The sequence below is a fragment of the Acanthisitta chloris genome, unplaced genomic scaffold, assembly GCF_000695815.1.
Source record: "Acanthisitta chloris isolate BGI_N310 unplaced genomic scaffold, ASM69581v1 scaffold7683, whole genome shotgun sequence".
Lineage (NCBI taxonomy): Eukaryota > Metazoa > Chordata > Aves > Passeriformes > Acanthisittidae > Acanthisitta > Acanthisitta chloris.
In genome coordinates, this window is record NW_008666550.1 from 1 (window position 1) to 13,096 (window position 13,096).

General features: G+C 48.3%; 1 protein-coding gene across 1 annotated transcript in view; it reads left to right on the forward strand.

Moving 5' to 3' along the window:
- Positions 1-530: 530 nt before the first annotated feature.
- The window catches only part of LOC103799817 (laminin subunit beta-1-like), a gene marked incomplete at its 5' end in the record, with an annotated part of 21,275 nt that continues 8,709 nt past the window's right edge, over positions 531-13,096 (forward strand). The window contains 6 exons of the mRNA XM_009072167.1: positions 531-694; positions 1,182-1,406; positions 2,464-2,681; positions 2,785-2,881; positions 10,735-11,104; positions 12,758-12,942. Coding sequence (XP_009070415.1) covers positions 531-694; positions 1,182-1,406; positions 2,464-2,681; positions 2,785-2,881; positions 10,735-11,104; positions 12,758-12,942 — 1,259 coding nt within the window. The remainder of the gene's footprint in view (positions 695-1,181; positions 1,407-2,463; positions 2,682-2,784; positions 2,882-10,734; positions 11,105-12,757; positions 12,943-13,096) is intronic.

Here is a 13,096-nt window from a genome sequence, read left to right on the forward strand (position 1 = left end):
CTGGCCCCTCTCGTGCCCTCGCCCTGGGCCCTCTCGTGCCCTCACCCTGGGCCCTCTCGTGCCCTCGCCCTGGCCCCTCTCCTGCTCTGCAGCAGGGTGGCTGCAACAGCTCTTCTTCCCCGGTGCTAGTGCTCAGGCAGGTGTGAAGCCACAGGGAAAATCCCTGCACGCTGGGAGTCGGAGCAGTGCTGGTGTGATGGAGAAGGATGAGTGGTGAAGCTCCTCATTCCTGGCTCCCAGCAGCACCTGCCCAAGTGGGCAAGAACACCCTGCAGGACCCCAGGCCTTCAGAGAGCCCTTGCAAGCCTTCCCAGAGGCACCCACCGTGGGTTTCCTGCTCTTACACTGGTGTAAAGCCAGAGAAATTTGCCTCTGTGGACAATTGCTCGGAGCGCGAGCGGCAAGGGAGAGCCATAAGGATGTTTCTGCCCTTGGGTTCTTCACAGTGGTGGAAAACCTGAGCTTAGTTAGAGCAAGGCTGCAGTTTGTTTGCTTGCAGAACCCTGCATGTTGTGTCCCCTGTTGTGCAGGTGCCAGGCTGGCTACTATGGAGACCCTGTGCTGGGATCAGGCGACCACTGCCGGCCCTGCCTGTGCCCTGATGGCCCCGAGAGCGGACGGCAGTTTGCCAGTGGCTGTTACCAGGACCCTGTCACACTGCAAGTCGTGTGTGTCTGCAGCGTGGGATACATAGGTATTTGGTGGGTGCATGGAGCAGGGTTGGTTGGGTGGAACCTCTCAGTGAGGTTCCTGTTCCTCTCATCTTCCTATGGGTTGGGTGTGACCAAAGCACCAGCATCAATGTGTTGCTGATGGAGATTGCCTCACTTGGAAGGTGCCAGGGCAGAGTAGCATGTGCAGGTGGTGCCAGTACCACCACAAACCTCATCCCCAGCAGTGTGGTGAGGGATGACCAGTGGTCAGCAGAGGCATGGATGGGACAGCAGTGGGACTGAGGGAGGACTGTGCTGGCAGCTAGGCTGCAGCGCCATGCCTTGATGCTCTGAGTGGTACCACCCATGCTGCACCAAGGCCACGGTCTCACCAAGCTCTGCTCTGTTGCTTTGAGCTTGATCCAGTTAATGCCTCCCCATTTAATGGCCTTTATTGCCTCACCTCAGCCTTGCTGGATGCTAGTGAGCCGTGGTGGTAATTCCCACTGTGCCTGTTTGTTCAAACAGGCAGTCGATGTGATGAATGTGCGTCTGGCTTCTTTGGGAGCCCCGACGACGCTGGCGGCGCCTGCCAGCCGTGCCAGTGCAACAACAACATCGACACCACTGACCCAGAGGCCTGTGATAAGAGGACAGGAGCCTGCATGAAGTGCCTGTATCACACGGAGGGGGAGAACTGCCACCTCTGCAAGGAGGGCTACTACGGGAGTGCCCTGCAGCAGGACTGCAGAAGTGAGTTGGGACACACAGCTCCTGTGCCAGCCCTGGCAGCAGCCACCTGAACCATTTCACCTGGGAGCATTTGGGGTGGAGGGGAAACCTCATTATCTCCAGCTGGAGTTGCCTGAAGCTGCCCAGCAGCTCAGCAGGGCTCCTGAGCAGAAGGAGGGTCCTTTACGTTTGACAGGGAGAGCATGGACAGCATTGACATGTGCTGAAAGGAGCTGGGCAAACTGGGACTTTGGCTGTGTACAAAGGGAGGAAAGAAGAAGAGGGAGAGGGCTGAGCTGCTTGAATGAATGAATGAATGAATGAATGAATCAAAGGTGGAATACTGATGCAGTTTGGTGCCCTCAGTGAAATAAGGACATAGAGCCGTTGGAGCAAGTGCAGAGGAGGCCACAAAGGTCGAGAGGACTGGAGCAGGGGGTGGGGGCTGTTCAGCTTGGAGAAGAGGGAGAGGACTGGAGCAGGGAGTGGGGGCTGTTCAGCTTGGAGAAGAGGTTGTGTGGAGATCTCACAGCACCTTCCAGTATCTGAAGGGGCTCCAGGGGAACAGGAGAGGGACTCTGTTAGCAACTGCAGTGATAGGACAAGGGGTAATGGATTCAAATTGAAGGAGAGGTGGGATCATAGGAAGTTTTCCCTGTGAGGGTGGTGAGACACTGGCACAGGTTGCTCAGGGAGGCTATGGCTGCCCCAACTCTGGCAGTGTCCACAGCCAGGTTGGCTAAAGCCTTGAGCAACCTGCTCTGGTGGGAGGTGTCCCTGCTCATGGCAGGGGGTTGGGACTAAGTGGTCTATAAGGTCCATTCCAACCTCTAAAATTCTATGAAGGGCTTCTGTGGCCTTCTGTGTGCTGATGCAGAAGCTGTGTAGGTGGCCAGCCTAGGACATGAGGAGGGCTCTTGGGCAGTGCTGGGTGTTGTTCAGTGTTGGGTCAGCCATGGGCACTGACTGGGACATGGCACCATCTGCTCACACGTCTGGGGACTTGGAGAATAAACGAGATGTGAACTCGGGACCTTGGTAGCGAGAGGGCCCTGAGGCACTGTGCTCTTTCCTTCAGAGTGTGTCTGCAACTACCTGGGCACGGTGCGGGAGGACTGCGAGGGCTCGGAGAGCTGCCGGTGCGAGGCAGCCACGGGGCAGTGCCACTGCCTCCCCAACGTGGTGGGACAGACCTGCGACCGCTGTGCCCCCAACACCTGGAGGTTGGCCAGTGGCACTGGCTGCGAGCAGTGCGACTGCGACCCCACGCGCTCCCTGGGCCCTGCCTGCAATGAGGTGAGGGACTGTGGGCGTGCTCTGGTGGCTTGGCTTCTGCTCTGGTGCAGGGTGGCCCTGCCGAGGTGCTCACGTTCCTGCTGGGGTGTTTTTATTTGGACAGTTCACTGGGCAGTGCCAGTGCATGCCAGGCTTCGGAGGACGCACCTGCCGGGAGTGCCAGGAGCTCTTCTGGGGCGACCCAGATGTGGAGTGCCAAGGTAAGTCCAGCCCTGGTGTTGCTCCCCCTGCTTCTTTTGGAGATGTCTGTGTGACCAGGCATACCATCACCCACAGTGTACTGGGACACCCCTGCCAGGAACAGCCTGCTTCAGCCTTGGCAGTGTGGGAGGAAAGCATGGTGGTGTCTGCCCCGGGGCTTTGGTGCCCTGGGGGATGGGATATACCCCAGCCCTGCACTTGCCTGTTGTTTCATTTTTCTTGTCTGACACTCATTTAGAACCAAACCTCTCTCTTTAGAAGCTAACTCTTCCTTAAGGCTTAGGTTGCAATGCTGCCAGGTAAGCCAGTGTGGTAGGAAAACCTGTTGCAGAACTTTGGGTTTGAGATTTGGTCTGGCAACCAGTTTCGTTTGCCTTCCAGCTGTGTGTAGCAGAAGACCACTGTCTGCTCTTACATCTTCTTAGGGAGACTAGGCCTGAATAAATAAAGGAGGCAACTTTCCTTTTATTTCAGATGAAAATAAAGGAGTGGGCAGAGAGCATGCCAGAGGTTATCCATAGCTACATGCTGCAAAACTGAGCACCATGAAGTCGCTTGTTTAGAAAACTGGATGCTCTCTGTCCTTTCATTATAAACAAGTCTGTTCATTAGCTGGAAAAGAAACTTCAAACATTGTCCAGACCAGAACAAACTTGTATCTCTCATCTGTTCAAATAGGAGCCTTTGCCAGGAGGGTTTGCAATAGATTAAGGTATTTTTTCCTGCAGGGAGGAATGTGCTTGCTGTGGTCTTTAATAAATCCCTTACAATAGAGATACCTTAGAGCCCATTATCTTGGCAGATAGGCAGGTCACAGTGACTTGGTTAATGCCCCAGATAAAAGGACTGGGGAATTGTCACAGTTCCTGAGTACATATTGGGTTTCTTGGGGGTAGAGGCAGCCTTTGGGGAGGCTGTGTGTGTTCTGGTGTGGTAAGGGGTGCACTGACCCTGCTGGCTCCAGGGGAGGGATTGTCTCTTGGTATCAGTTGTCTCCATCAGGGTTTATTGATGGAGTCCCTCTGCATACCTTATGAGCAGGATTTTGCAGCATACCAGCATTTCTGGTCTGTGATGGAGTTTTTGCTGCCTTTTGAACATGTGGAAACCTGCTTTTACTGTTTCTGAAGTAAAGAGAGAATATATTCTTCAGAGCCTGTTTTTACCATGCAAGATCTTCAGTCTCCTTCCAGCCCACCATCCCTTCTGCCCCAAGTGATTGGAGGAGACTCTCTTGGGTGGAAATGCAGATTTTCCTTTGTGATTACATCCAACAGGAGGTCTCTGGGGCAGGTGGGGAGAGCCAGTGCCCTGGACTGAGCTGTGGCAGCCTGAGGTGTGATGCTCTGGATGGGCTCCAAGCATGTGCCTGCTCATGGAACACATCCAGGCCCGTGGTGCTGCTGAGTCTCCCTGGCATGGTGCAGTCAGTGCCTCCTGCCTGGCTCCTATCCTTCCTTGGCAAGGAGGGAATTAATTGGCTTCTTATCCCTGGGGAGTGAGTGGTGATGCTCAGGCTGGCAGACGTGCAGCTGCCACGTGGGCAGGTAGCAGTTCTCAGTGGTAAGCTGTTTGCAGGTGAACTGGAAAGCTATGCCATTTAAGGAGATGCAGAGCAGTGTCCCTGGAAAAGAGATGAAATCTGGCCTGTGGCCAAGGGGAAGCTGGAACTGAGACTGGGCTTTGTCACAAAGAGGTCATCTCCAGTTATAGGGGGAAATGTGGTCTCCTGGCCATGGTGTTTGCCACCTGCCCTCAGCTCATGCTGGCACAGGCAGCCAGTATGGTCACATTTTGTACCGGATTCAGGAAGAAAATAGAAACCAACCTGGATGGGGAACAGCAAAAGCTCTGAACCATGTGAGTGTTTACAGGCAATCCACACTGCAGACCCTGAGCTGATGTAGAGGTGTGGACATCAGTCCTAACAACTTCAGAGTGGAATCCTCCACTGTCTAGGGCAAGTGGCTTCTGCTCAAGGTTGGAAATCACAGGGTGAGTCAGTCACTTCAGGGACAGTGATGTCTGATTTCTTCACAAGAGATCACAAGTTTGTTGACACCAAGAGGCACAAGCTCCTGATGAGAAATGGGGACTGTACTGCACACATTGCTGTGACACCCTTTACTAAAAACCCAAGTGTCTACAAATAAACTCTGGACATAGCTATGTGAAAATGTCCAAAATGGCCCACCTAGAACAGTCAGTGGACCACAGCTACCCATGGTTTGTGGTATGGAGAGAAGACTGGCAGATGTTTCTTTTCCTTCTGTGATGTGTCTAAAGCAAGATGAATGCTACACTAAAGAAATTATAACTTTCACTTTGAGTTTCATAATTTCAGTTGACCTGTGGTCATAAATATTGTAATGTATATGGGCTGTTTCCAAAAAACTGCACTTTGAGCAAGGTCTGCTAGCATGTTAACCTGCAGCACAACTCCAGGAATTCTAGGCTGGGGTCTTATCTTAACACTCCTACTGAAAGTCATAATGCTGAGGAGTTAGTACTATGCTTACAGGGTAATTTGAATCAATAGCTGATTCTTCAGAAGAAATTTGCTAGCTTTGCAAAACTTTCAACCTTACAAATTGCTGAATGGTTTTCTTATCGCGGTGCCTCACTAGCACTGGGAAATGATGCCAGGAAATCATGTTGGAACAAAAGCTTTGTGTTTTTTCTGTGGAGGAGTTAAACACTTGATGCTCTCTGTCCTCAGTCTAAGCAGTAAAGAAAATATTTCTGCAGCAATGATTTCTATTCTGTGTAGGATGATGTACAACACTTGCTTGTTCCTAGCACCAAACACTGAACACTGAGACTGCTTTTCATACAGCCCATTCAGTATCCATTATATCATCTCCCCTGTAGTATCAAGTACTCTGACACACCTTAGTTTAAATTAAGTGATGTGCAAACATGCCATGTATTAAATCACAGTGGTTCAAATGGAGGTGAGTTCTAAATATTTCTAATCAGAGGGAAAGGTAGCAGAGCTGTCAGAGTAGGTGAAATAATGCATTTCATAGATCCTTGTGAGCTTAAAGCAAACCACTCGAGCTAGTCATTTGCTTCTTTTGGATTTCTCCCCCTTGGTTTCTACAAGACTGCGTTCAGTAAACGTATTAATGTTAATTCTATCTATAGGATCAGGGAAAAGGAGGAGGAGAAATGCACTGAACAAGATGATTCAAAAATTACCATGTGTCTACATTCACAAATGTGCACATGCATTTGTGAACAGATACAGCTACAATCTTTTATACACATAATTTGCTAACTGGCAGATCCTGACTGAAGAAATTGGCTAAAAATTTTCCTGTCAAAACCGTGATTTCACTTCAATTGAAGTATGCCACAGAAAAATCTCTGATCAAGTTAAACGCTCAATTAAAGAAAACAATATGCTCAGTTCCAAAATGACATTTCAAAACAGAAACCTATTGTTTAATTTAGTAAATGCTCCTTTGAAAACCCTCACATCTTTGGCCAGTGATTTCAAAGGACTTCTTTTCATCCACTATGTTTTCCATACTGCAGAGTCCTGCTCTGCTTACCCAGGGACAGAGTTGAACTCTGACACTGATCTTCAGAGCAATCAGCCCTGTCTCTGTTAATTTGGAGCCCTTCACCTTGGCCTTGGTATCCTCTCTGCATGAAGGGAGAGTAACCAGCCATTTATTTTGTAGGTATTTCCAACTCCAAGTGGTCAAAGCATCTAAGTGTCTCAGAGTAAACTCAACATCTGTGTGGTTTTGCTGTGCAAAATGAACTATTTTTCCCAATTTCTAGTCACCTAAGCATAGACAAGCCATTGAAAAGGAGCTTGCAGGACTTCCCTATTTCACATACACTATGTGAAGTGGAATATAAAGCCATTGGTAGCTATAGAGGAACATCTGAAACACTTCTGATTCACTAATGTGCCTGTGTGTTTCTTGTTCTTGCAAAAAACCAACAGATAACCAGGCATATGCTAACCTTGGATCTGATGTAGCTACTAAGGTGTTACATCAGACTTGTGGATGTGCTGCTTAGAGCCAAAATCTCCTTAGCCAAGCAATACTTTGAAGATTGTGTTTGAGTTAGCCTGTTTGGGTACATGGAAGCAAAACTGCTGTAACCACAGAACATTCTTAGCACTGGTGTGCATAGGAGTTGACTCACACGGTGGCCACAGGAATAGTTGGCCATTAACAGAGGATGTGTTAGAGGAGCAAGAACTCCACTGTGGCTAGAAGTGATGGTGAAGTGCTCTGGTGGAACATGATACTGGACATGTGTGCTGGATCATTCTGACATGGTGTTTGCTCTGTTTCTAGCAGGTGATAGGAATCAAGGCATGTCCTGTAGTCACATCCCAGTTCCCTGGTGGTGGTAGAGTCACCACGTGCACCTACCATCCTGAATCATGGATGCTTAACTCAGTTATTCTTTCATGAGCTACTTGCCAATCCTGTGACAGATTTTTCAGTCTGCCAGCTTGAAGGCTCTCCTTTCCTTTCACATGGATACTGTCACTTTGCTTTTGTCCCTCTAGGACAAAGTTGGGGTTTTGTCACTTTAGGGACAAAGTTGTGCCTTTCAATCAGAGAGACTGAAACCAGTGGGTGCTTGTCAGGTATGGCCTGAGGCAGAGGTGGAACCTGTGCACTGGGCTATTTGCCTGGTGGTCCACAGGTTTCTGGCATTTCCCTGGTGGCCTTAGTGTTCTAAGGTGTTCCTCACTACATGGAAGGCTTTATATGATCTTGGCCTGGGCTCACTTTCCTCCTCTTGAGAACTCGCCACAACTGAAGTCAGTGGAGGGTTTGATCCCCACCATGCTGGGGCCTTCACCTCCTTGCTGGGGTGTAAAATAACCTGCTGGTGCTTGTGGCTACAGCACAAGGGACAGGACTCGTTCACTAGAGGTGTCAGAGGTGGTGGAAGTTGTGTTCCACACAGCCTTGGAGGGCAGTTTTTGTGGGTTCTTTTTTTGGCTGGCCTAATTTAATTATTAATGCAGTGTCCAGAAATTTAGCCTCAGCTTCTGATCAAAATGGAAAGAAAATAAAATTGACCAGAATCTTATTCTGGTACTGAGGGAGGCTAGGTTTTTATGTTTTCCTTTAAACTATGTGATTTTACTTAAAAAAGAAATACAATTATCTTCAGTTTTACCTTTTGGGTTGTAAGCTGGTGTGGTCCTGTGTATGGTTAATGACTTAGGAAGATGATGGAGAAAAGAGCAAGTGTGAAACCATCACTTTTGAAAGCCATTTTATGTATGTTGGATTCATGGGACTGAGGTAATTCAGAGCCAGCTGGGCTGGGTAGAGAATCCAGAAATGGGGAAATAACCCACAGTAATGTGCTGCTTTGTACATGGGTCCCAAAAAGGTCAGTTTGGATGTATTGTAGAACTGGAAACGTGATGATTCATCCTACTGTTCTGCTGCATTTAGAATAACTTACTTGCTTTTTATCATCTCCCAACAGGCAGCTGTGAAGTTTAGGTTTTCACTTTGCAAACAAGTTAGTACCTAAATTCTTTTCTCCCCTTCCCCACCATTTTCTGCCTCCAGAGATTTTGGAATCCACAATACCATGTAAATACTACTAAAGCCATGTCATCTGCTTTTCCTGAACACGCAGGTATTCAGGAGTAGAATTACCAACATGGGATTGGGTTTTGTTGGGTTTTTTTTCTCTTTAAGCTTTTTAAATCCACAAGTAAATACAGTGATCTGATTTGCCAGCAGCAAGTATTCATGTAACTCGATCAGACCTCAGGATCTTTGAGAAAAACCACATGCCATTTAGCCTCTTTCTGTGCAGAGGAATTTGGACAATTCATCATTATTCTGAGGGCCTTATTAGTTGACAGAAGGGTTAACTGACCTTCAAACAGGAACTCTGACAGTTTGCCTGCAGGGAACATGTTCCATGGTGAGTTGACTACTTAAGCACTTTCGATGTAAAGTAAAAACAATCTCTTGTGTCATGGTATAATTCAAAGAACAAAGGACCGTTTTGCTCAATTGTGCAGGCAGCAGAAGTTATTTTTGTCTCTTGCCTATCATATTCACATTGTACAAGAAAGTCGTTCTGTTGAGGAGAGATTTGTTCTGCTGAGGCTCTTTGTGTCATTTTTGAGCTGAAGACCACCACTGTGTTCTGGCATTGAAGCAGACAATGCACAATCTTGAAAACAGCTTTTGTGTTTTGCCCTTTTTTCAAGGGCATGTGCTTGGGGTGTGTGAATCAATTTATGGGCCTTTTTGAGCCATTTAACCTCTTTCAAGGATGCCTGGTAAATGGATGTGTAAGTGAAAGCTTTTATCAGGTATCACAGTCCTTTTCCTGTTTCAGGAACATGTGCTTGACCTGCTCCAGGTGTACTCTGCCATGAGGGGAGGTAGATGATGTACATATTTTTCAAAGCCTCTCTTTTTTGTTGCTTGCTGTCATCTCTTTATTGAAAGCTTTGCCTGTTGGTGATGCCCCTGTGTAATTAAGGAGGAGGGGAGGTCAAGTGGCAGCCCTGCTGCGTGGAAACGCTTCTGATAGTGGTTTTGTGTGCAGAGAGCCTGTCTGTGCTTTGAGAAATGACTTATTGTGTGCAGAGCCTGTCTGTGCTTTGAGAAATGACAGAGCATCAGGAAGTTAATGGAGTAACTTCTCTCCATGCTGGGTTAGTGCCCAAGAAGTACATTTCAGGAGGCTGTGAATACTAACTCCCGAGCTGGTGCTTAAAGTGTGAAATAACTTTAAAAAATATATAATTCTGTAAATCACCCTCATTCCCACTTGAGGGTGACAGACAGTGTGCAGACTCTTGAGTGTTAGCACCTCAGACAGGGCTGCCCATGGCCAGATGATTTGTTCTGGTCTGCTTTTCACTGCCAGATTTTTTTCTCATTTTCTGTATATCCAAAATGTCAGCCCAGTGCCAGAGGCTCCACGATGTGTGTTGTGAATGTTTTCCCACCATCCGTGGCAGGAGCATGTCCTGAGCCAATCATAGAATCACAGAATCATCAAGGTTGGAGGAGACCTAAGATCATCAAGTCCAACCATTAACCTGTCACTCTGCTCTAACCCCTAAACCATATCTTCCAGTGTCAGATCCAGACACTAACACTTCCAGGGATGGTGACTCCACCACCTCCCTGGGCAACCTATTCCAGTCTCTGCATGGAAGATATCTCAAAGGCTATTACTCCATAGATTTGTCCTGTTCTTTGAAGCCACCTCAGCTTTTAGCACCTACAGTGTCCTGTGGAAGGAAGGTCAACCACTTAACTAAGTGCTGTGTAATCAACTGTCTCATTTTACTGTGCTGTTTGTGGGAGTTGCAGGGTAAGGTGGTTGGTTTTTGATCTGCTGGATTCCCCAGCTGACCTTTACTCCTGTGCTGGATGAGAGAGTAAATGGATGTTCCTAGTCCACTTTTACCATTTCACTCATATTTTGCTCTTAAACCCTCTGTTTTGTGCCTGTCTGTCTTTCTTTTCCAGTCTGGAGAGCCTTGCTTTACTCACTCTTCATTACAGGAGCTGTTGCCCAATTGACATCCGAACTTTGCCACAAGTGCTGTCCATCCTCGCTCCATTATCGTTCCTGTTTCTGAGATGTCCAAATGCTGGTCTCACCTAGAGTTACTTCCCTGTCTCTCTCCTCTGTCACACTGAAACCTGCTTCCCCCATTCCCAAGCGATGCATCCAGACTTAGCTTTTTACAATCCAGACACTGACCACTTCTGTACTCGTTTCACCGCTTCATCATAACCTCTTTTTTTTCCACCCTGCCAACATCACTGTCATTCCCCTCTCCATAGCCTTCAAACATGCCTTTTTCTCCCTCCAGCTTGTGACTGCAACCCTCGAGGCATCCAGACCCCCCAGTGTGACCGAGCCACTGGGCAGTGCCTCTGCAGCGAGGGGGTGGAAGGGCTGCGCTGCGACAAGTGCTCCCGGGGATATTCAGGCTTCTTCCCTGACTGTGTGCCCTGCCACCAGTGCTTTGCCCTCTGGGATGTGATCATCAGCGAGCTGGCTAATAGGACCCAGCAGTTCCTGGACAGGGCTAACACGCTCAAAGTCACTGGAGTCACTGGCCCATACCAGCAGACACTCAGCACGCTGGAGGAAAAGCTCGGTGAAATTAAAATCATCATCACTCAAAATCCAGCAGCTGAGCCCCTGAAGAACATTGGGAACCTCTTTGAGGAAGCAGAGTGAGTACAGTTGCAGTTACATGGGTAAGTGTAGTGTGGGAAGGAGTGGGAGTGAGGTGGGATTTGCTTGAGTGGCTGATGTCCCCATGCTGGGCTGAGGATGCTCCAGTTCCACACCTCTGGGTGGATGAGGTATCCTGTGACTCCTGGCACTGGTGGAGCACCTTGCCATGCTCAGTGCCAGCAGTGAGTGTCCATCCCACAAGCTGGGGCAGGCAGGAGCTGCCATGCACTGGGCAGGGATGTTCCTGCTCCCAGTGCTCACCAGGCAGCTAATTACCAGGGAGCCACTCATGCTTGTCTTGCACTGCCCTGGGGCAAAGGACAAACACTGCTATTATGTGAGAGAATGAAGATGGGGAGAGATTAAATTCCTGGATTTCCGAGTGTGGCTGATGAGTTGGAAACTTGGTCTCCTTTCTGCACTCTGAGCACGTGTAGGGGGAAGCAGCAGCTTTATAACAAGGAACACTTCCATTTTTCTCAGCGTAGGAGCCTTGCATTTTGTTTTAGGGCTGAGTATACAAATGATGGTAGCCTGTGCTTTTGGAGATGGGGCAGTCTAACATTAAGTAGGATTACAGATGCTTTCTAGTCCTGTCTGCAACAGCTCCAGTTTGCTCGTTCATTACAAAGGGCAGTGCACAAAGCAAAGGAGGGAGGATTAAAACACAGATGTCTCAATTAGGGATAGCATGTGCTCTACAGCTCACTCCCTCCAGCTGGAGAGCTGAGGGTTGCTACTGCTTTTGGGCTCTGTGTGTACTGAGAGAGGGCAGAGCAGCTGAGGAGCTGCTTTCCTTTCCATATGTATGTGTGTATCTGTTATTGCTCAAAGTACTGGGCTTCAGAGGAGTCCTGGCAAACAGCAGGCTGTGGGGCTACTGAGAGGGCTGTAGATTGATCTTGGAACTTAAATACTGCTTGATTCTTTCAGAGTGAGGAAATGCTGAGTTTGGTGGGATTACCATGGATGGGAATAGCTTCCTATGCCCAATCCTGTTCCGCAGTAGCCTTGACATGTAACATTCGTTTGCTTTTCCTTTTAGGGTTATCCTACTAGCTAAAGCCTGCTCTGTGGCTCACCCAGGCTATGCTGGATGCTGAGGGTGGTAGGTTTTCCTTCACAGCACTAGAGAAACGTCTGGTGAGGAGGGATCTTAACAGAGCAGTTAAAAGAATCTATTGTGTTAAAACTAAGGCACTCCATGCCTTTCCCCACCCCCCTCTGCTGCTTCCTGAAGTTCAAATCTGTCCCATGAGCTCGTAGTAATCAAAACTGCATTTGTAGCTGTGTGGGATGGGAAGCAAATTATGTATGGATCATAGTAGTCAACTCTGACCTATGCAGTTGCCATGATACAAGAGCATTACACCAGTCCTCTGGAATCTGCCTCCAGTTAATCTTACACAAAGCAGCTGTTTTCTGAGCAATTTGGTGCTTTGAGTTTATAAACGTGTTGTAGGATAAAGGAAACAAAACAGTATTCTAGGTAGACATGTTGTTACAAATCACTCAGAGCTCCACCAAGGGAGGACAGGTCCTGCCGTGGGAGAAGCTGAGCACAGCTCTAGCCACTGCTCTTGGGTGAAGCATCGAGGGTTGCTACCCTTCCTCCTCCCCCTGCTGAGTCCTGTGGTGCTGTTTTACAGAAAGCTGACAGCAGATGTTACAGTTAAGATAGCTGACATAGAAGAAAACCTGTCAGCCTTAGCAGCAAAGAGCAATAGCACAGACACTGACCTGAGCGTGCTGGAGACAGATGCCAAGAGCCTGGACCACGTCGTGAAAGAACTTGCAGAACAGCTAGAGTTCATCAAGATCTCTGATGTTCGGGGTAAGTGTCACAGGGAGGGGGAGAAAGCAGTGGGGTGGCCAAAGATTCAATTAGTGCATGGTTTTAAATACCAGGTTAATCTTCTAACTTGTAATGAAACACAGTGCCTTGGAGAGAAGCTTCTTTCAGTGCATTAGCAGAGTTGCTGATGCAG